Below are 21,501 nucleotides of genomic sequence, written 5' to 3'. Positions count from 1 at the left end.
TTCTCCACGACTTTCTCAACAAAATCACGCATGGCAGGGAAGCCATTCCTTGTGCCATCAGAACCATCCAACAGGAATACAATATCCTTATTTGTAGTGTCAACTGAGAAAAGACAGGAAGATAAAAGATTGAAACTTTTGCAAAAGGTACACCTTTGTAATAGACTAATAAGTGGTGGACTATTTTTATTAAAAGCAGCTAGCACTTCCTTCTTGAATATTAAGCTATAGGAAAGCACAAACCAGTCAGTATTTAAATGCACACATGGGGCTGAACTTGATTCATTTCCCTCAGCGTAGGTAAAATACGCTAGGTGGCCTTCTAGGCCAGTAGGAGCGTGTGCTTGTCAACATACCAAGTACAGTTGGTGATTCTGTTGTGACATCAACAACCACGGTGTCCAATGATGACTGAAGTTGCTGTTGGATACGGGGAAGGTCAGTGAATTCAGACACAGAGAGAACCGAATTGGCATCATGGGATATCTTCTCCAGTTCTCTGCTATCAGAGCTCCTGGTTCCAATTCCAAAGGTCAAGACACCCAGCTGTTTGAGAGCGGAGGCTGGTGCATCAACACTGTCAGAGGATGGTCCACCACTTAGCCATATTAGGAGTTGTGGAACTCCTTCCAGGCGTCTACTTCCGGCAGAAGCTGTGAAGACATTGTCCTTCAAGTATTGGAGAGCTGCTCCAGTTTTGAGAGGTCTTCCACCTATGGGCCTCAAACCTCTGACAGTGTCAAGGATCTCGCCTTTTGTTTTGTATGTGTTCAGATAGAACTGGACAGTTGGATCTCTGCTGTACTGAACCACTGAGACACGGTCTTTCTTGTCATCCACACTGAGGTTCTCTACTACTCTTTGGACAAAGTCTCGCATATCAGAGAATCTCCTTCTCGTACCTTCAGATCCATCCAACAAGAACACAACATCCCTTCCTTTTGGCTGCCTCTCCACTAGGAAACAGAATTTGAGATATATTTAGGTACATGTGTCAAACTTGTTTCTGCGCAGAACTCTCTTGATGAAGGCTAACACCACGTTTTAAAACATTAACTCTATTAATGCTGGTATAACAGCTTTGGCAAAGTGGTACTGGCTGACCTGAATCTGGTGAAAAACAAATTAAAACAGTTCAAATTGCATCCTAACATGATCTTGAAAAGGTAATAATCTGTCACTTTCTTACCAGTTACTGTAGGTGTCATGGGCGTGGCCCTCACTAATGCTGTGGTCATTAGAGAGGAGAGCTGTTTTTGGACAGTGGGAAGGTCAGTGAACTCAGACACAAATAGAGCGGAATTCGGGTCATTTGATATTTGTTGCAGCTCTCCACTGTCAGAGTTCCTTGTCCCAATGCCAATCACAAAGACGCCCTGTTGTTTGAGAACAGTGGCAGGGGTACCAACATTGTCAAAAGACTTTCCACCATTTAGCAGGATCACCAACTGTGGAACACCTTGCAGATGCCGACTCCCAGAGGAGCTCGTTAGGATGTTTTCTCTGACGTATTGGAGGGCAGCCCCGGTGTTGAGAGGACTGCCTCCTCTGTGTGTCAGCCTTCTGACCGACTCCAAAATATCCTCTCTTGAGGTATATGTTTTCAAATAGAAATGGGCGTCAGCCTCTTTGCTGTACTGGACTACAGAGACACGGTCTTTGTTTTCGCCCACATTGAGTTTCTCCACGACTTTCGCGACAAAATCACGCATGGCAGGGAAGCCATTCCTTGTGCCATCAGAACCATCCAACAGGAATACAATATCCTTATTTGTAGTGTCAACTGAGAAAAGACAGGAAGATAAAAGATTGAAACTTTTGCAAAAGGTACACCTTTGTAATAGACTAATAAGTGGTGGACTATTTTTATTAAAAGCAGCTAGCACTTCCTTCTTGAATATTAAGCTATAGGAAAGCACAAACCAGTCAGTATTTAAATGCACACATGGGGCTAAACTTGATTCATTTCCCTCAGCGTAGGTAAAATACGCTAGGTGGCCTTCTAGGCCAGTAGGAGCGTGTGCTTGTCAACATACCAAGTACAGTTGGTGATTCTGTTGTGACATCAACAACCACAGCCTCCAATGATGACTGAAGTTGCTGTTGGATACGGGGAAGGTCAGTGAATTCAGACACAGAGAGAACCGAATTGGCATCATGGGATATCTTCTCCAGTTCCCTGCTATCAGAGCTCCTGGTTCCAATTCCAAAGGTCAAGACACCCAGCTGTTTGAGAGCGGAGGCTGGTGCATCAACACTGTCAGAGGATGGTCCACCACTTAGCCATATTAGGAGTTGTGGAACTCCTTCCAGGCGTCTACTTCCGGCAGAAGCTGTGAAGACATTGTCCTTCAAGTATTGGAGAGCTGCTCCAGTTTTGAGAGGTCTTCCACCTATGGGCCTCAAACCTCTGACAGTGTCAAGAATCTCGCCTTTTGTTTTGTATGTGTTCAGATAGAACTGGACAGTTGGATCACTGCTGTACTGAACCACTGAGACACGGTCTTTCTTGTCATCCACACTGAGGTTCTCTACTACTCTTTGGACAAAGTCTCGCATATCTGAGAATCCCCTTCTCGTACCTTCAGATCCATCCAACAAGAACACAACATCCCTTCCTTTTGGCTGCCTCTCCACTAGGAAACAGAATTTGAGATATATTTAGGTACATGTGTCAAACTTGTTTCTGCGCAGAACTCTCTTGATGAAGGCTAACACCACGTTTTAAAACACTAACTCTATTAATGCTGGTATAACAGCTTTGGCAAAGTGCTACTGGCTGACCTGAATCTGGTGAAAAACAAATTAAAACAGTTCAAATTGCATCCTAACATGATCTTGAAAAGGTAATAATCTGTCACTTTCTTACCAGTTACTGTAGGTGTCATGGGCGTGGCCTTCACTAATGCTGTGGTCATTAGAGAGGAGAGCTGTTTTTGGACAGTGGGAAGGTCAGTGAACTCAGACACCAATAGAGCGGAATTAGGGTCATATGATATTTTCTGCAGCTCTCCACTGTCAGAGTTCCTTGTCCCAATGCCAATCACAAAGACGCCCTGTTGTTTGAGAACAGTGGCAGGGGTACCAACATTGTCAAAAGACTTTCCACCATTCAGCAGGATCACCAACTGTGGAACACCTTGCAGATGCCGACTCCCAGAGGAGCTCGTTAGGATGTTTTCTCTGACGTATTGGAGGGCAGCCCCGGTGTTGAGAGGACTGCCTCCTCTGTGTGTCAGCCTTCTGACCGACTCCAAAATATCCTCTCTTGAGGTATATGTTTTCAAATAGAAATGGGCGTCAGCCTCTTTGCTGTACTGGACTACAGAGACACGGTCTTTGTTTTCGCCCACATTGAGTTTCTCCACGACTTTCGCGACAAAATCACGCATGGCAGGGAAGCCATTCCTTGTGCCATCAGAACCATCCAACAGGAATACAATATCCTTATTTGTAGTGTCAACTGAGAAAAGACAGGAAGATAAAAGATTGAAACTTTTGCAAAAGGTACACCTTTGTAATAGACTAATAAGTGGTGGACTATTTTTATTAAAAGCAGCTAGCACTTCCTTCTTGAATATTAAGCTATAGGAAAGCACAAACCAATCAGTATTTAAATGCACACATGGGGCTAAACTTGATTCATTTCCCTCAGCGTAGGTAAAATACGCTAGGTGGCCTTCTAGGCCAGTAGGAGCGTGTGCTTGTCAACATACCAAGTACAGTTGGTGATTCTGTTGTGACATCAACAACCACAGCCTCCAATGATGACTGAAGTTGCTGTTGGATACGGGGAAGGTCAGTGAATTCAGACACAGAGAGAACCGAATTGGCATCATGGGATATCTTCTCCAGTTCTCTGCTATCAGAGCTCCTGGTTCCAATTCCAAAGGTCAAGACACCCAGCTGTTTGAGAGCGGAGGCTGGTGCATCAACACTGTCAGAGGATGGTCCACCACTTAGCCATATTAGGAGTTGTGGAACTCCTTCCAGGCGTCTACTTCCGGCAGAAGCTGTGAAGACATTGTCCTTCAAGTATTGGAGAGCTGCTCCAGTTTTGAGAGGTCTTCCACCTATGGGCCTCAAACCTCTGACAGTGTCAAGGATCTCGCCTTTTGTTTTGTATGTGTTCAGATAGAACTGGACAGTTGGATCTCTGCTGTACTGAACCACTGAGACACGGTCTTTCTTGTCATCCACACTGAGGTTCTCTACTACTCTTTGGACAAAGTCTCGCATATCAGAGAATCTCCTTCTCGTACCTTCAGATCCATCCAACAAGAACACAACATCCCTTCCTTTTGGCTGCCTCTCCACTAGGAAACAGAATTTGAGATATATTTAGGTACATGTGTCAAACTTGTTTCTGCGCAGAACTCTCTTGATGAAGGCTAACACCACGTTTTAAAACATTAACTCTATTAATGCTGGTATAACAGCTTTGGCAAAGTGGTACTGGCTGACCTGAATCTGGTGAAAAACAAATTAAAACAGTTCAAATTGCATCCTAACATGATCTTGAAAAGGTAATAATCTGTCACTTTCTTACCAGTTACTGTAGGTGTCATGGGCGTGGCCCTCACTAATGCTGTGGTCATTAGAGAGGAGAGCTGTTTTTGGACAGTGGGAAGGTCAGTGAACTCAGACACAAATAGAGCGGAATTCGGGTCATTTGATATTTGTTGCAGCTCTCCACTGTCAGAGTTCCTTGTCCCAATGCCAATCACAAAGACGCCCTGTTGTTTGAGAACAGTGGCAGGGGTACCAACATTGTCAAAAGACTTTCCACCATTTAGCAGGATCACCAACTGTGGAACACCTTGCAGATGCCGACTCCCAGAGGAGCTCGTTAGGATGTTTTCTCTGACGTATTGGAGGGCAGCCCCGGTGTTGAGAGGACTGCCTCCTCTGTGTGTCAGCCTTCTGACCGACTCCAAAATATCCTCTCTTGAGGTATATGTTTTCAAATAGAAATGGGCGTCAGCCTCTTTGCTGTACTGGACTACAGAGACACGGTCTTTGTTTTCGCCCACATTGAGTTTCTCCACGACTTTCGCGACAAAATCACGCATGGCAGGGAAGCCATTCCTTGTGCCATCAGAACCATCCAACAGGAATACAATATCCTTATTTGTAGTGTCAACTGAGAAAAGACAGGAAGATAAAAGATTGAAACTTTTGCAAAAGGTACACCTTTGTAATAGACTAATAAGTGGTGGACTATTTTTATTAAAAGCAGCTAGCACTTCCTTCTTGAATATTAAGCTATAGGAAAGCACAAACCAGTCAGTATTTAAATGCACACATGGGGCTAAACTTGATTCATTTCCCTCAGCGTAGGTAAAATACGCTAGGTGGCCTTCTAGGCCAGTAGGAGCGTGTGCTTGTCAACATACCAAGTACAGTTGGTGATTCTGTTGTGACATCAACAACCACAGCCTCCAATGATGACTGAAGTTGCTGTTGGATACGGGGAAGGTCAGTGAATTCAGACACAGAGAGAACCGAATTGGCATCATGGGATATCTTCTCCAGTTCCCTGCTATCAGAGCTCCTGGTTCCAATTCCAAAGGTCAAGACACCCAGCTGTTTGAGAGCGGAGGCTGGTGCATCAACACTGTCAGAGGATGGTCCACCACTTAGCCATATTAGGAGTTGTGGAACTCCTTCCAGGCGTCTACTTCCGGCAGAAGCTGTGAAGACATTGTCCTTCAAGTATTGGAGAGCTGCTCCAGTTTTGAGAGGTCTTCCACCTATGGGCCTCAAACCTCTGACAGTGTCAAGAATCTCGCCTTTTGTTTTGTATGTGTTCAGATAGAACTGGACAGTTGGATCACTGCTGTACTGAACCACTGAGACACGGTCTTTCTTGTCATCCACACTGAGGTTCTCTACTACTCTTTGGACAAAGTCTCGCATATCTGAGAATCCCCTTCTCGTACCTTCAGATCCATCCAACAAGAACACAACATCCCTTCCTTTTGGCTGCCTCTCCACTAGGAAACAGAATTTGAGATATATTTAGGTACATGTGTCAAACTTGTTTCTGCGCAGAACTCTCTTGATGAAGGCTAACACCACGTTTTAAAACACTAACTCTATTAATGCTGGTATAACAGCTTTGGCAAAGTGCTACTGGCTGACCTGAATCTGGTGAAAAACAAATTAAAACAGTTCAAATTGCATCCTAACATGATCTTGAAAAGGTAATAATCTGTCACTTTCTTACCAGTTACTGTAGGTGTCATGGGCGTGGCCCTCACTAATGCTGTGGTCATTAGAGAGGAGAGCTGTTTTTGGACAGTGGGAAGGTCAGTGAACTCAGACACAAATAGAGCGGAATTCGGGTCATTTGATATTTGTTGCAGCTCTCCACTGTCAGAGTTCCTTGTCCCAATGCCAATCACAAAGACGCCCTGTTGTTTGAGAACAGTGGCAGGGGTACCAACATTGTCAAAAGACTTTCCACCATTTAGCAGGATCACCAACTGTGGAACACCTTGCAGATGCCGACTCCCAGAGGAGCTCGTTAGGATGTTTTCTCTGACGTATTGGAGGGCAGCCCCGGTGTTGAGAGGACTGCCTCCTCTGTGTGTCAGCCTTCTGACCGACTCCAAAATATCCTCTCTTGAGGTATATGTTTTCAAATAGAAATGAGCGTCAGCCTCTTTGCTGTACTGGACTACAGAGACACGGTCTTTGTTTTCGCCCACATTGAGTTTCTCCACGACTTTCTCAACAAAATCACGCATGGCAGGGAAGCCATTCCTTGTGCCATCAGAACCATCCAACAGGAATACAATATCCTTATTTGTAGTGTCAACTGAGAAAAGACAGGAAGATAAAAGATTGAAACTTTTGCAAAAGGTACACCTTTGTAATAGACTAATAAGTGGTGGACTATTTTTATTAAAAGCAGCTAGCACTTCCTTCTTGAATATTAAGCTATAGGAAAGCACAAACCAGTCAGTATTTAAATGCACACATGGGGCTGAACTTGATTCATTTCCCTCAGCGTAGGTAAAATACGCTAGGTGGCCTTCTAGGCCAGTAGGAGCGTGTGCTTGTCAACATACCAAGTACAGTTGGTGATTCTGTTGTGACATCAACAACCACGGTGTCCAATGATGACTGAAGTTGCTGTTGGATACGGGGAAGGTCAGTGAATTCAGACACAGAGAGAACCGAATTGGCATCATGGGATATCTTCTCCAGTTCTCTGCTATCAGAGCTCCTGGTTCCAATTCCAAAGGTCAAGACACCCAGCTGTTTGAGAGCGGAGGCTGGTGCATCAACACTGTCAGAGGATGGTCCACCACTTAGCCATATTAGGAGTTGTGGAACTCCTTCCAGGCGTCTACTTCCGGCAGAAGCTGTGAAGACATTGTCCTTCAAGTATTGGAGAGCTGCTCCAGTTTTGAGAGGTCTTCCACCTATGGGCCTCAAACCTCTGACAGTGTCAAGGATCTCGCCTTTTGTTTTGTATGTGTTCAGATAGAACTGGACAGTTGGATCTCTGCTGTACTGAACCACTGATACACGGTCTTTCTTGTCATCCACACTGAGGTTCTCTACTACTCTTTGGACAAAGTCTCGCATATCAGAGAATCTCCTTCTCGTACCTTCAGATCCATCCAACAAGAACACAACATCCCTTCCTTTTGGCTGCCTCTCCACTAGGAAACAGAATTTGAGATATATTTAGGTACATGTGTCAAACTTGTTTCTGCGCAGAACTCTCTTGATGAAGGCTAACACCACGTTTTAAAACATTAACTCTATTAATGCTGGTATAACAGCTTTGGCAAAGTGGTACTGGCTGACCTGAATCTGGTGAAAAACAAATTAAAACAGTTCAAATTGCATCCTAACATGATCTTGAAAAGGTAATAATCTGTCACTTTCTTACCAGTTAAAGTAGGTGTCATGGGCGTGGCCCTCACTAATGCTGTGGTCATTAGAGAGGAGAGCTGTTTTTGGACAGTGGGAAGGTCAGTGAACTCAGACACAAATAGAGCGGAATTCGGGTCATTTGATATTTGTTGCAGCTCTCCACTGTCAGAGTTCCTTGTCCCAATGCCAATCACAAAGACGCCCTGTTGTTTGAGAACAGTGGCAGGGGTACCAACATTGTCAAAAGACTTTCCACCATTTAGCAGGATCACCAACTGTGGAACACCTTGCAGATGCCGACTCCCAGAGGAGCTCGTTAGGATGTTTTCTCTGACGTATTGGAGGGCAGCCCCGGTGTTGAGAGGACTGCCTCCTCTGTGTGTCAGCCTTCTGACCGACTCCAAAATATCCTCTCTTGAGGTATATGTTTTCAAATAGAAATGGGCGTCAGCCTCTTTGCTGTACTGGACTACAGAGACACGGTCTTTGTTTTCGCCCACATTGAGTTTCTCCACGACTTTCGCGACAAAATCACGCATGGCAGGGAAGCCATTCCTTGTGCCATCAGAACCATCCAACAGGAATACAATATCCTTATTTGTAGTGTCAACTGAGAAAAGACAGGAAGATAAAAGATTGAAACTTTTGCAAAAGGTACACCTTTGTAATAGACTAATAAGTGGTGGACTATTTTTATTAAAAGCAGCTAGCACTTCCTTCTTGAATATTAAGCTATAGGAAAGCACAAACCAGTCAGTATTTAAATGCACACATGGGGCTAAACTTGATTCATTTCCCTCAGCGTAGGTAAAATACGCTAGGTGGCCTTCTAGGCCAGTAGGAGCGTGTGCTTGTCAACATACCAAGTACAGTTGGTGATTCTGTTGTGACATCAACAACCACAGCCTCCAATGATGACTGAAGTTGCTGTTGGATACGGGGAAGGTCAGTGAATTCAGACACAGAGAGAACCGAATTGGCATCATGGGATATCTTCTCCAGTTCCCTGCTATCAGAGCTCCTGGTTCCAATTCCAAAGGTCAAGACACCCAGCTGTTTGAGAGCGGAGGCTGGTGCATCAACACTGTCAGAGGATGGTCCACCACTTAGCCATATTAGGAGTTGTGGAACTCCTTCCAGGCGTCTACTTCCGGCAGAAGCTGTGAAGACATTGTCCTTCAAGTATTGGAGAGCTGCTCCAGTTTTGAGAGGTCTTCCACCTATGGGCCTCAAACCTCTGACAGTGTCAAGAATCTCGCCTTTTGTTTTGTATGTGTTCAGATAGAACTGGACAGTTGGATCACTGCTGTACTGAACCACTGAGACACGGTCTTTCTTGTCATCCACACTGAGGTTCTCTACTACTCTTTGGACAAAGTCTCGCATATCTGAGAATCCCCTTCTCGTACCTTCAGATCCATCCAACAAGAACACAACATCCCTTCCTTTTGGCTGCCTCTCCACTAGGAAACAGAATTTGAGATATATTTAGGTACATGTGTCAAACTTGTTTCTGCGCAGAACTCTCTTGATGAAGGCTAACACCACGTTTTAAAACACTAACTCTATTAATGCTGGTATAACAGCTTTGGCAAAGTGCTACTGGCTGACCTGAATCTGGTGAAAAACAAATTAAAACAGTTCAAATTGCATCCTAACATGATCTTGAAAAGGTAATAATCTGTCACTTTCTTACCAGTTACTGTAGGTGTCATGGGCGTGGCCCTCACTAATGCTGTGGTCATTAGAGAGGAGAGCTGTTTTTGGACAGTGGGAAGGTCAGTGAACTCAGACACAAATAGAGCGGAATTCGGGTCATTTGATATTTGTTGCAGCTCTCCACTGTCAGAGTTCCTTGTCCCAATGCCAATCACAAAGACGCCCTGTTGTTTGAGAACAGTGGCAGGGGTACCAACATTGTCAAAAGACTTTCCACCATTTAGCAGGATCACCAACTGTGGAACACCTTGCAGATGCCGACTCCCAGAGGAGCTCGTTAGGATGTTTTCTCTGACGTATTGGAGGGCAGCCCCGGTGTTGAGAGGACTGCCTCCTCTGTGTGTCAGCCTTCTGACCGACTCCAAAATATCCTCTCTTGAGGTATATGTTTTCAAATAGAAATGAGCGTCAGCCTCTTTGCTGTACTGGACTACAGAGACACGGTCTTTGTTTTCGCCCACATTGAGTTTCTCCACGACTTTCTCAACAAAATCACGCATGGCAGGGAAGCCATTCCTTGTGCCATCAGAACCATCCAACAGGAATACAATATCCTTATTTGTAGTGTCAACTGAGAAAAGACAGGAAGATAAAAGATTGAAACTTTTGCAAAAGGTACACCTTTGTAATAGACTAATAAGTGGTGGACTATTTTTATTAAAAGCAGCTAGCACTTCCTTCTTGAATATTAAGCTATAGGAAAGCACAAACCAGTCAGTATTTAAATGCACACATGGGGCTGAACTTGATTCATTTCCCTCAGCGTAGGTAAAATACGCTAGGTGGCCTTCTAGGCCAGTAGGAGCGTGTGCTTGTCAACATACCAAGTACAGTTGGTGATTCTGTTGTGACATCAACAACCACGGTGTCCAATGATGACTGAAGTTGCTGTTGGATACGGGGAAGGTCAGTGAATTCAGACACAGAGAGAACCGAATTGGCATCATGGGATATCTTCTCCAGTTCTCTGCTATCAGAGCTCCTGGTTCCAATTCCAAAGGTCAAGACACCCAGCTGTTTGAGAGCGGAGGCTGGTGCATCAACACTGTCAGAGGATGGTCCACCACTTAGCCATATTAGGAGTTGTGGAACTCCTTCCAGGCATCTACTTCCGGCAGAAGCTGTGAAGACATTGTCCTTCAAGTATTGGAGAGCTGCTCCAGTTTTGAGAGGTCTTCCACCTATGGGCCTCAAACCTCTGACAGTGTCAAGGATCTCGCCTTTTGTTTTGTATGTGTTCAGATAGAACTGGACAGTTGGATCTCTGCTGTACTGAACCACTGAGACACGGTCTTTCTTGTCATCCACACTGAGGTTCTCTACTACTCTTTGGACAAAGTCTCGCATATCAGAGAATCTCCTTCTCGTACCTTCAGATCCATCCAACAAGAACACAACATCCCTTCCTTTTGGCTGCCTCTCCACTAGGAAACAGAATTTGAGATATATTTAGGTACATGTGTCAAACTTGTTTCTGCGCAGAACTCTCTTGATGAAGGCTAACACCACGTTTTAAAACATTAACTCTATTAATGCTGGTATAACAGCTTTGGCAAAGTGGTACTGGCTGACCTGAATCTGGTGAAAAACAAATTAAAACAGTTCAAATTGCATCCTAACATGATCTTGAAAAGGTAATAATCTGTCACTTTCTTACCAGTTACTGTAGGTGTCATGGGCGTGGCCCTCACTAATGCTGTGGTCATTAGAGAGGAGAGCTGTTTTTGGACAGTGGGAAGGTCAGTGAACTCAGACACAAATAGAGCGGAATTCGGGTCATTTGATATTTGTTGCAGCTCTCCACTGTCAGAGTTCCTTGTCCCAATGCCAATCACAAAGACGCCCTGTTGTTTGAGAACAGTGGCAGGGGTACCAACATTGTCAAAAGACTTTCCACCATTTAGCAGGATCACCAACTGTGGAACACCTTGCAGATGCCGACTCCCAGAGGAGCTCGTTAGGATGTTTTCTCTGACGTATTGGAGGGCAGCCCCGGTGTTGAGAGGACTGCCTCCTCTGTGTGTCAGCCTTCTGACCGACTCCAAAATATCCTCTCTTGAGGTATATGTTTTCAAATAGAAATGGGCGTCAGCCTCTTTGCTGTACTGGACTACAGAGACACGGTCTTTGTTTTCGCCCACATTGAGTTTCTCCACGACTTTCTCAACAAAATCACGCATGGCAGGGAAGCCATTCCTTGTGCCATCAGAACCATCCAACAGGAATACAATATCCTTATTTGTAGTGTCAACTGAGAAAAGACAGGAAGATAAAAGATTGAAACTTTTGCAAAAGGTACACCTTTGTAATAGACTAATAAGTGGTGGACTATTTTTATTAAAAGCAGCTAGCACTTCCTTCTTGAATATTAAGCTATAGGAAAGCACAAACCAGTCAGTATTTAAATGCACACATGGGGCTAAACTTGATTCATTTCCCTCAGCGTAGGTAAAATACGCTAGGTGGCCTTCTAGGCCAGTAGGAGTGTGTCCTTGTCAACATACCAAGTACAGTTGGTGATTCTGTTGTGACATCAACAACCACGGCGTCCAATGATGACTGAAGTTGCTGTTGGATACGGGGAAGGTCAGTGAATTCAGACACAGAGAGAACCGAATTGGCATCATGGGATATCTTCTCCAGTTCTCTGCTATCAGAGCTCCTGGTTCCAATTCCAAAGGTCAAGACACCCAGCTGTTTGAGAGCGGAGGCTGGTGCATCAACACTGTCAGAGGATGGTCCACCACTTAGCCATATTAGGAGTTGTGGAACTCCTTCCAGGCGTCTACTTCCGGCAGAAGCTGTGAAGACATTGTCCTTCAAGTATTGGAGAGCTGCTCCAGTTTTGAGAGGTCTTCCACCTATGGGCCTCAAACCTCTGACAGTGTCAAGGATCTCGCCTTTTGTTTTGTATGTGTTCAGATAGAACTGGACAGTTGGATCTCTGCTGTACTGAACCACTGAGACACGGTCTTTCTTGTCATCCACACTGAGGTTCTCTACTACTCTTTGGACAAAGCCTCGCATATCTGAGAATCTCCTTCTCGTACCTTCAGATCCATCCAACAAGAACACAACATCCCTTCCTTTTGGCTGCCTCTCCACTAGGAAACAGAATTTGAGATATATTTAGGCACATGTGTCAAACTTTTTTCTGCGCAGAACTCTCTTGATGAAGGCTAACACCACGTTTTAAAACACTAACTCTATTAATGCCGGTATAACAGCTTTGGCAAAGTGGTACTGGCTGACCTGAATCTGGTGAAAAACAAATTAAAACAGTTCAAATTGCATCCTAACATGATCTTGAAAAGGTAATAATCTGTCACTTTCTTACCAGTTACTGTAGGTGTCATGGGCGTGGCCCTCACTAATGCTGTGGTCATTAGAGAGGAGAGCTGTTTTTGGACAGTGGGAAGGTCAGTGAACTCAGACACAAATAGAGCGGAATTAGGGTCATTTGATATTTGTTGCAGCTCTCCACTGTCAGAGTTCCTTGTCCCAATGCCAATCACAAAGACGCCCTGTTGTTTGAGAACAGTGGCAGGGGTACCAACATTGTCAAAAGACTTTCCACCATTTAGCAGGATCACCAACTGTGGAACACCTTGCAGATGCCGACTCCCAGAGGAGCTCGTTAGGATGTTTTCTCTGACGTATTGGAGGGCAGCCCCGGTGTTGAGAGGACTGCCTCCTCTGTGTGTCAGCCTTCTGACCGACTCCAAAATATCCTCTCTTGAGGTATATGTTTTCAAATAGAAATGAGCGTCAGCCTCTTTGCTGTACTGGACTACAGAGACACGGTCTTTGTTTTCGCCCACATTGAGTTTCTCCACGACTTTCTCAACAAAATCACGCATGGCAGGGAAGCCATTCCTTGTGCCATCAGAACCATCCAACAGGAATACAATATCCTTATTTGTAGTGTCAACTGAGAAAAGACAGGAAGATAAAAGATTGAAACTTTTGCAAAAGGTACACCTTTGTAATAGACTAATAAGTGGTGGACTATTTTTATTAAAAGCAGCTAGCACTTCCTTCTTGAATATTAAGCTATAGGAAAGCACAAACCAGTCAGTATTTAAATGCACACATGGGGCTGAACTTGATTCATTTCCCTCAGCGTAGGTAAAATACGCTAGGTGGCCTTCTAGGCCAGTAGGAGCGTGTGCTTGTCAACATACCAAGTACAGTTGGTGATTCTGTTGTGACATCAACAACCACGGTGTCCAATGATGACTGAAGTTGCTGTTGGATACGGGGAAGGTCAGTGAATTCAGACACAGAGAGAACCGAATTGGCATCATGGGATATCTTCTCCAGTTCTCTGCTATCAGAGCTCCTGGTTCCAATTCCAAAGGTCAAGACACCCAGCTGTTTGAGAGCGGAGGCTGGTGCATCAACACTGTCAGAGGATGGTCCACCACTTAGCCATATTAGGAGTTGTGGAACTCCTTCCAGGCGTCTACTTCCGGCAGAAGCTGTGAAGACATTGTCCTTCAAGTATTGGAGAGCTGCTCCAGTTTTGAGAGGTCTTCCACCTATGGGCCTCAAACCTCTGACAGTGTCAAGGATCTCGCCTTTTGTTTTGTATGTGTTCAGATAGAACTGGACAGTTGGATCTCTGCTGTACTGAACCACTGAGACACGGTCTTTCTTGTCATCCACACTGAGGTTCTCTACTACTCTTTGGACAAAGTCTCGCATATCAGAGAATCTCCTTCTCGTACCTTCAGATCCATCCAACAAGAACACAACATCCCTTCCTTTTGGCTGCCTCTCCACTAGGAAACAGAATTTGAGATATATTTAGGTACATGTGTCAAACTTGTTTCTGCGCAGAACTCTCTTGATGAAGGCTAACACCACGTTTTAAAACATTAACTCTATTAATGCTGGTATAACAGCTTTGGCAAAGTGGTACTGGCTGACCTGAATCTGGTGAAAAACAAATTAAAACAGTTCAAATTGCATCCTAACATGATCTTGAAAAGGTAATAATCTGTCACTTTCTTACCAGTTACTGTAGGTGTCATGGGCGTGGCCCTCACTAATGCTGTGGTCATTAGAGAGGAGAGCTGTTTTTGGACAGTGGGAAGGTCAGTGAACTCAGACACAAATAGAGCGGAATTCGGGTCATTTGATATTTGTTGCAGCTCTCCACTGTCAGAGTTCCTTGTCCCAATGCCAATCACAAAGACGCCCTGTTGTTTGAGAACAGTGGCAGGGGTACCAACATTGTCAAAAGACTTTCCACCATTTAGCAGGATCACCAACTGTGGAACACCTTGCAGATGCCGACTCCCAGAGGAGCTCGTTAGGATGTTTTCTCTGACGTATTGGAGGGCAGCCCCGGTGTTGAGAGGACTGCCTCCTCTGTGTGTCAGCCTTCTGACCGACTCCAAAATATCCTCTCTTGAGGTATATGTTTTCAAATAGAAATGGGCGTCAGCCTCTTTGCTGTACTGGACTACAGAGACACGGTCTTTGTTTTCGCCCACATTGAGTTTCTCCACGACTTTCTCAACAAAATCACGCATGGCAGGGAAGCCATTCCTTGTGCCATCAGAACCATCCAACAGGAATACAATATCCTTATTTGTAGTGTCAACTGAGAAAAGACAGGAAGATAAAAGATTGAAACTTTTGCAAAAGGTACACCTTTGTAATAGACTAATAAGTGGTGGACTATTTTTATTAAAAGCAGCTAGCACTTCCTTCTTGAATATTAAGCTATAGGAAAGCACAAACCAGTCAGTATTTAAATGCACACATGGGGCTAAACTTGATTCATTTCCCTCAGCGTAGGTAAAATACGCTAGGTGGCCTTCTAGGCCAGTAGGAGTGTGTCCTTGTCAACATACCAAGTACAGTTGGTGATTCTGTTGTGACATCAACAACCACGGCGTCCAATGATGACTGAAGTTGCTGTTGGATACGGGGAAGGTCAGTGAATTCAGACACAGAGAGAACCGAATTGGCATCATGGGATATCTTCTCCAGTTCTCTGCTATCAGAGCTCCTGGTTCCAATTCCAAAGGTCAAGACACCCAGCTGTTTGAGAGCGGAGGCTGGTGCATCAACACTGTCAGAGGATGGTCCACCACTTAGCCATATTAGGAGTTGTGGAACTCCTTCCAGGCGTCTACTTCCGGCAGAAGCTGTGAAGACATTGTCCTTCAAGTATTGGAGAGCTGCTCCAGTTTTGAGAGGTCTTCCACCTATGGGCCTCAAACCTCTGACAGTGTCAAGGATCTCGCCTTTTGTTTTGTATGTGTTCAGATAGAACTGGACAGTTGGATCTCTGCTGTACTGAACCACTGAGACACGGTCTTTCTTGTCATCCACACTGAGGTTCTCTACTACTCTTTGGACAAAGCCTCGCATATCTGAGAATCTCCTTCTCGTACCTTCAGATCCATCCAACAAGAACACAACATCCCTTCCTTTTGGCTGCCTCTCCACTAGGAAACAGAATTTGAGATATATTTAGGTACATGTGTCAAACTTGTTTCTGGCCAGAACTCTCTTGATGAAGGCTAACACCACGTTTTAAAACACTAACTCTATTAATGCCGGTATAACAGCTTTGGCAAAGTGCTACTGGCTGACCTGAATCTGGTGAAATACAAATTAAAACAGTTCAAATTGCATCCAAACATGATCTTGAAAAGGTAATAATCTGTCACTTTCTTACCAGTTACTGTAGGTGTCATGGGCGTGGCCCTCACTAATGCTGTGGTCATTAGAGAGGAGAGCTGTTTTTGGACAGTGGGAAGGTCAGTGAACTCAGACACAAATAGAGCGGAATTCGGGTCATTTGATATTTGTTGCAGCTCTCCACTGTCAGAGTTCCTTGTCCCAATGCCAATCACAAAGACGCCCTGTTGTTTGAGAACAGTGGCAGGGGTACCAACATTGTCAAAAGACTTTCCACCATTTAGCAGGATCACCAACTGTGGAACACCTTGCAGATGCCGACTCCCAGAGGAGCTCGTTAGGATGTTTTCTCTGACGTATTGGAGGGCAGCCCCGGTGTTGAGAGGACTGCCTCCTCTGTGTGTCAGCCTTCTGACCGACTCCAAAATATCCTCTCTTGAGGTATATGTTTTCAAATAGAAATGGGCGTCAGCCTCTTTGCTGTACTGGACTACAGAGACACGGTCTTTGTTTTCGCCCACATTGAGTTTCTCCACGACTTTCTCAACAAAATCACGCATGGCAGGGAAGCCATTCCTTGTGCCATCAGAACCATCCAACAGGAATACAATATCCTTATTTGTAGTGTCAACTGAGAAAAGACAGGAAGATAAAAGATTGAAACTTTTGCAAAAGGTACACCTTTGTAATAGACTAATAAGTGGTGGACTATTTTTATTAAAAGCAGCTAGCACTTCCTTCTTGAATATTAAGCTATAGGAAAGCACAAACGAGTCAGTATTTAAATGCACACATGGGGCTGAACTTGATTAATTTCCCTCAGCGTAGGTAAAATACGCTAGGTGGCCTTCTAGGCCAGTAGGAGCGTGTGCTTGTCAACATACCAAGTAAAGTTGGTGATTCTGTTGTGACATCAACAACCACGGCTTCCAATGATGACTGAAGTTGCTGTTGGATACGGGGAAGGTCAGTGAATTCAGACACAGAGAGAACCGAATTGGCATCATGGGATATCTTCTCCAGTTCTCTGCTATCAGAGCTCCTGGTTCCAATTCCAAAGGTCAAGACACCCAGCTGTTTGAGGGCGGAGGCTGGTGCATCAACACTGTCAGAGGATGGTCCACCACTTAGCCATATTAGGAGTTGTGGAACTCCTTCCAGGCGTCTACTTCCGGCAGAAGCTGTGAAGACATTGTCCTTCAAGTATTGGAGAGCTGCTCCAGTTTTGAGAGGTCTTCCACCTATGGGCCTCAAACCTCTGACAGTGTCAAGGATCTCGCCTTTTGTTTTGTATGTGTTCAGATAGAACTGGACAGTTGGATCTCTGCTGTACTGAACCACTGAGACACGGTCTTTCTTGTCATCCACACTGAGGTTCTCTACTACTCTTTGGACAAAGTCTCGCATATCTGAGAATCCCCTTCTCGTACCTTCAGATCCATCCAACAAGAACACAACATCCCTTCCTTTTGGCTGCCTCTCCACTAGGAAACAGAATTTGAGATATATTTAGGTACATGTGTCAAACTTGTTTCTGCGCAGAACTCTCTTGATGAAGGCTAACACCACGTTTTAAAACACTAACTCTATTAATGCTGGTATAACAGCTTTGGCAAAGTGGTACTGGCTGACCTGAATCTGGTGAAAAACAAATTAAAACAGTTCAAATTGCATCCTAACATGATCTTGAAAAGGTAATAATCTGTCACTTTCTTACCAGTTACTGTAGGTGTCATGGGCGTGGCCCTCACTAATGCTGTGGTCATTAGAGAGGAGAGCTGTTTTTGGACAGTGGGAAGGTCAGTGAACTCAGACACAAATAGAGCGGAATTCGGGTCATTTGATATTTGTTGCAGCTCTCCACTGTCAGAGTTCCTTGTCCCAATGCCAATCACAAAGACGCCCTGTTGTTTGAGAACAGTTGCAGGGGTACCAACATTGTCAAAAGACTTTCCACCATTTAGCAGGATCACCAACTGTGGAACACCTTGCAGATGCCGACTCCCAGAGGAGCTCGTTAGGATGTTTTCTCTGACGTATTGGAGGGCAGCCCCGGTGTTGAGAGGACTGCCTCCTCTGTGTGTCAGCCTTCTGACCGACTCCAAAATATCCTCTCTTGAGGTATATGTTTTCAAATAGAAATGGGCGTCAGCCTCTTTGCTGTACTGGACTACAGAGACACGGTCTTTGTTTTCGCCCACATTGAGTTTCTCCACGACTTTCTCAACAAAATCACGCATGGCAGGGAAGCCATTCCTTGTGCCATCAGAACCATCCAACAGGAATACAATATCCTTATTTGTAGTGTCAACTGAGAAAAGACAGGAAGATAAAAGATTGAAACTTTTGCAAAAGGTACACCTTTGTAATAGACGAATAAGTGGTGGACTATTTTTATTAAAAGCAGCTAGCACTTCCTTCTTGAATATTAAGCTATAGGAAAGCACAAACGAGTCAGTATTTAAATGCACACATGGGGCTGAACTTGATTAATTTCCCTCAGCGTAGGTAAAATACGCTAGGTGGCCTTCTAGGCCAGTAGGAGTGTGTCCTTGTCAACATACCAAGTACAGTTGGTGATTCTGTTGTGACATCAACAACCACGGCGTCCAATGATGACTGAAGTTGCTGTTGGATACTGGGAAGGTCAGTGAATTCAGACACAGAGAGAACCGAATTGGCATCATGGGATATCTTCTCCAGTTCTCTGCTATCAGAGCTCCTGGTTCCAATTCCAAAGGTCAAGACACCCAGCTGTTTGAGAGCAGAGGCTGGTGCATCAACACTGTCAGAGGATGGTCCACCACTTAGCCATATTAGGAGTTGTGGAACTCCTTCCAGGCGTCTACTTCCGGCAGAAGCTGTGAAGACATTGTCCTTCAAGTATTGGAGAGCTGCTCCAGTTTTGAGAGGTCTTCCACCTATGGGCCTCAAACCTCTGACAGTGTCAAGGATCTCGCCTTTTGTTTTGTATGTGTTCAGATAGAACTGGACAGTTGGATCACTGCTGTACTGAACCACTGAGACACGGTCTTTCTTGTCATCCACACTGAGGTTCTCTACTACTCTTTGGACAAAGTCTCGCATATCTGAGAATCTCCTTCTCGTACCTTCAGATCCATCCAACAAGAACACAACATCCCTTCCTTTTGGCTGCCTCTCCACTAGGAAACAGAATTTGAGATATATTTAGGTACATGTGTCAAACTTGTTTCTGGCCAGAACTCTCTTGATGAAGGCTAACACCACGTTTTAAAACACTAACTCTATTAATGCCGGTATAACAGCTTTGGCAAAGTGCTACTGGCTGACCTGAATCTGGTGAAATACAAATTAAAACAGTTCAAATTGCATCCAAACATGATCTTGAAAAGGTAAAAATCTGTCACTTTCTTACCAGTTACTGTAGGTGTCATGGGCGTGGCCCTCACTAATGCTGTGGTCATTAGAGAGGAGAGCTGTTTTTGGACAGTGGGAAGGTCAGTGAACTCAGACACAAATAGAGCGGAATTCGGGTCATTTGATATTTGTTGCAGCTCTCCACTGTCAGAGTTCCTTGTCCCAATGCCAATCACAAAGACGCCCTGTTGTTTGAGAACAGTGGCAGGGGTACCAACATTGTCAAAAGACTTTCCACCATTTAGCAGGATCACCAACTGTGGAACACCTTGCAGATGCCGACTCCCAGAGGAGCTCGTTAGGATGTTTTCTCTGACGTATTGGAGGGCAGCCCCGGTGTTGAGAGGACTGCCTCCTCTGTGTGTCAGCCTTCTGACCGACTCCAAAATATCCTCTCTTGAGGTATATGTTTTCAAATAGAAATGGGCGTCAGCCTCTTTGCTGTACTGGACTACAGAGACACGGTCTTTGTTTTCGCCCACATTGAGTTTCTCCACGACTTTCTCAACAAAATCACGCATGGCAGGGAAGCCATTCCTTGTGCCATCAGAACCATCCAACAGGAATACAATATCCTTATTTGTAGTGTCAACTGAGAAAAGACAGGAATATGAAAGATTCAAGCTCAATGAAAAGGTACACTGTGTACTAATCATAAATCAGCAGACCACTGTGTAGAATTTCAGTATCTGTGTTAGTGGTAACTGAGAAAAAACAGTGAGAAAATAGTTTAACCTTTTGAAAGTCACACTCATGAACTAATCATGGAGTGTGGATTTTATTTTTGATAGTACCTCTAACTTAATTTTTAAATTTTAAAATATTGGCAATTACACTACCACCTCTTTTCAAATGCACAAATGAAAGCTTATAGGTATCACAGTATTTCCCTCAGTGTAGATTTTACACATCAGGTAGCCATTCAGTTAAAAAAGAAACCATACTTTTTAACATACCAGTTACAGATGTTGATTCTAAGGTCATGTCAACAACCACAGCCTCCAAAGAGGACTGAAGTTTCTGTTGGATACGGGGAAGTTCAGTGAATTCAGATACAGAGAAAACCAAATTGGCATCATGGGATATCTTCTCCAGTTCTCTGCTATCAGACCTCTTGTTTCCAATTCCAAAGGTCAAGACACCCAGCTGTTTGAGAGCAGAGGCTGATGCATCAACACTGTCAGAAGACCGTCGGCCACTTAGCCATATTAGGAGTTGTGGAACTCCTTCCAGGCGTCTACTTCCGGCAGAAGCTGTGAAGACATTGTCCTTCAAGTATTGGAGAGCTGCTCCAGTTTTGAGACGTCTTCCACCTTTGTGCCTCAGACCTCTGACAGTGTCAAGGACCTCACCTTTTGTTTTGTATGTGTTCAGATAGAACTGGACAGCTGTATCATTGCTGTACTGAACCACTGAGACAAGATCTTTCTTGTCATCCACACTAAGGCCCGCCACTACTTTTTCAACAAAATCTTGCATTGCTGAGAATCCAGTTCTAGTACCATCAGATCCATCCAACAAGAACACAACATCCCTTCCTTTTGGCCGTTTGTCCACTGGGGAACACAGAATGTGAGACATATTTCGATTTATATGTCAAATATTTCCCGTGCCACAGACAGCTAATGAACGTTAATATTCAGGTTTCCAAACTCACTTTTTCAATTTTTTAACAATTTCAACTGATATGTCAAATTGGCTCTACTTGCACTTAACTTCAGGAAATATATATCTATACTTTCCAATTGACATTCCCACATGTTCAGCAAATGTTACAGTCAATCACTTTCTTACCACTTGCTATTGGTCTCATGACCGTTGACCTCACTA

At 44.4% G+C, this 21,501-nt stretch overlaps 3 protein-coding genes across 5 annotated transcripts in view; all 3 read right to left on the bottom strand.

Annotated features, from left to right (window-relative positions):
• Window positions 1-21,501, bottom strand: part of LOC311022285 (collagen alpha-3(VI) chain-like) — a 152,913-nt gene that overhangs the window by 90,257 nt on the left and 41,155 nt on the right. The window lies entirely within an intron of this gene.
• Window positions 292-10,994, bottom strand: LOC311022116 (collagen alpha-3(VI) chain-like; the record flags this gene model as incomplete). The annotated part of the gene is made up of 5 exons (XM_084023147.1): window positions 292-956; window positions 2,870-3,463; window positions 8,757-9,356; window positions 10,437-10,500; window positions 10,983-10,994. 5 exons carry the CDS (start codon window positions 10,992-10,994, stop codon window positions 292-294), a joined length of 1,935 nt encoding a protein of 644 aa, XP_083879273.1.
• Window positions 12,146-21,484, bottom strand: LOC311022115 (collagen alpha-3(VI) chain-like; the record flags this gene model as incomplete). Its single annotated transcript, XM_084023146.1, has 5 exons — window positions 12,146-12,180; window positions 12,663-12,716; window positions 17,157-17,756; window positions 21,024-21,227; window positions 21,466-21,484. The coding sequence occupies 5 exons, from the start codon at window positions 21,482-21,484 to the stop codon at window positions 12,146-12,148; spliced, it is 912 nt and encodes a 303-aa protein (XP_083879272.1).

The sequence above is a fragment of the Eutrigla gurnardus genome (assembly GCF_963514095.1).
Source record: "Eutrigla gurnardus genome assembly, chromosome: 12".
Taxonomy (NCBI): domain Eukaryota; kingdom Metazoa; phylum Chordata; class Actinopteri; order Perciformes; family Triglidae; genus Eutrigla; species Eutrigla gurnardus.
The sequence above is the reverse complement of the archived record's forward strand: the minus strand, read 5'-3'. Positions and strand labels throughout refer to the sequence as shown.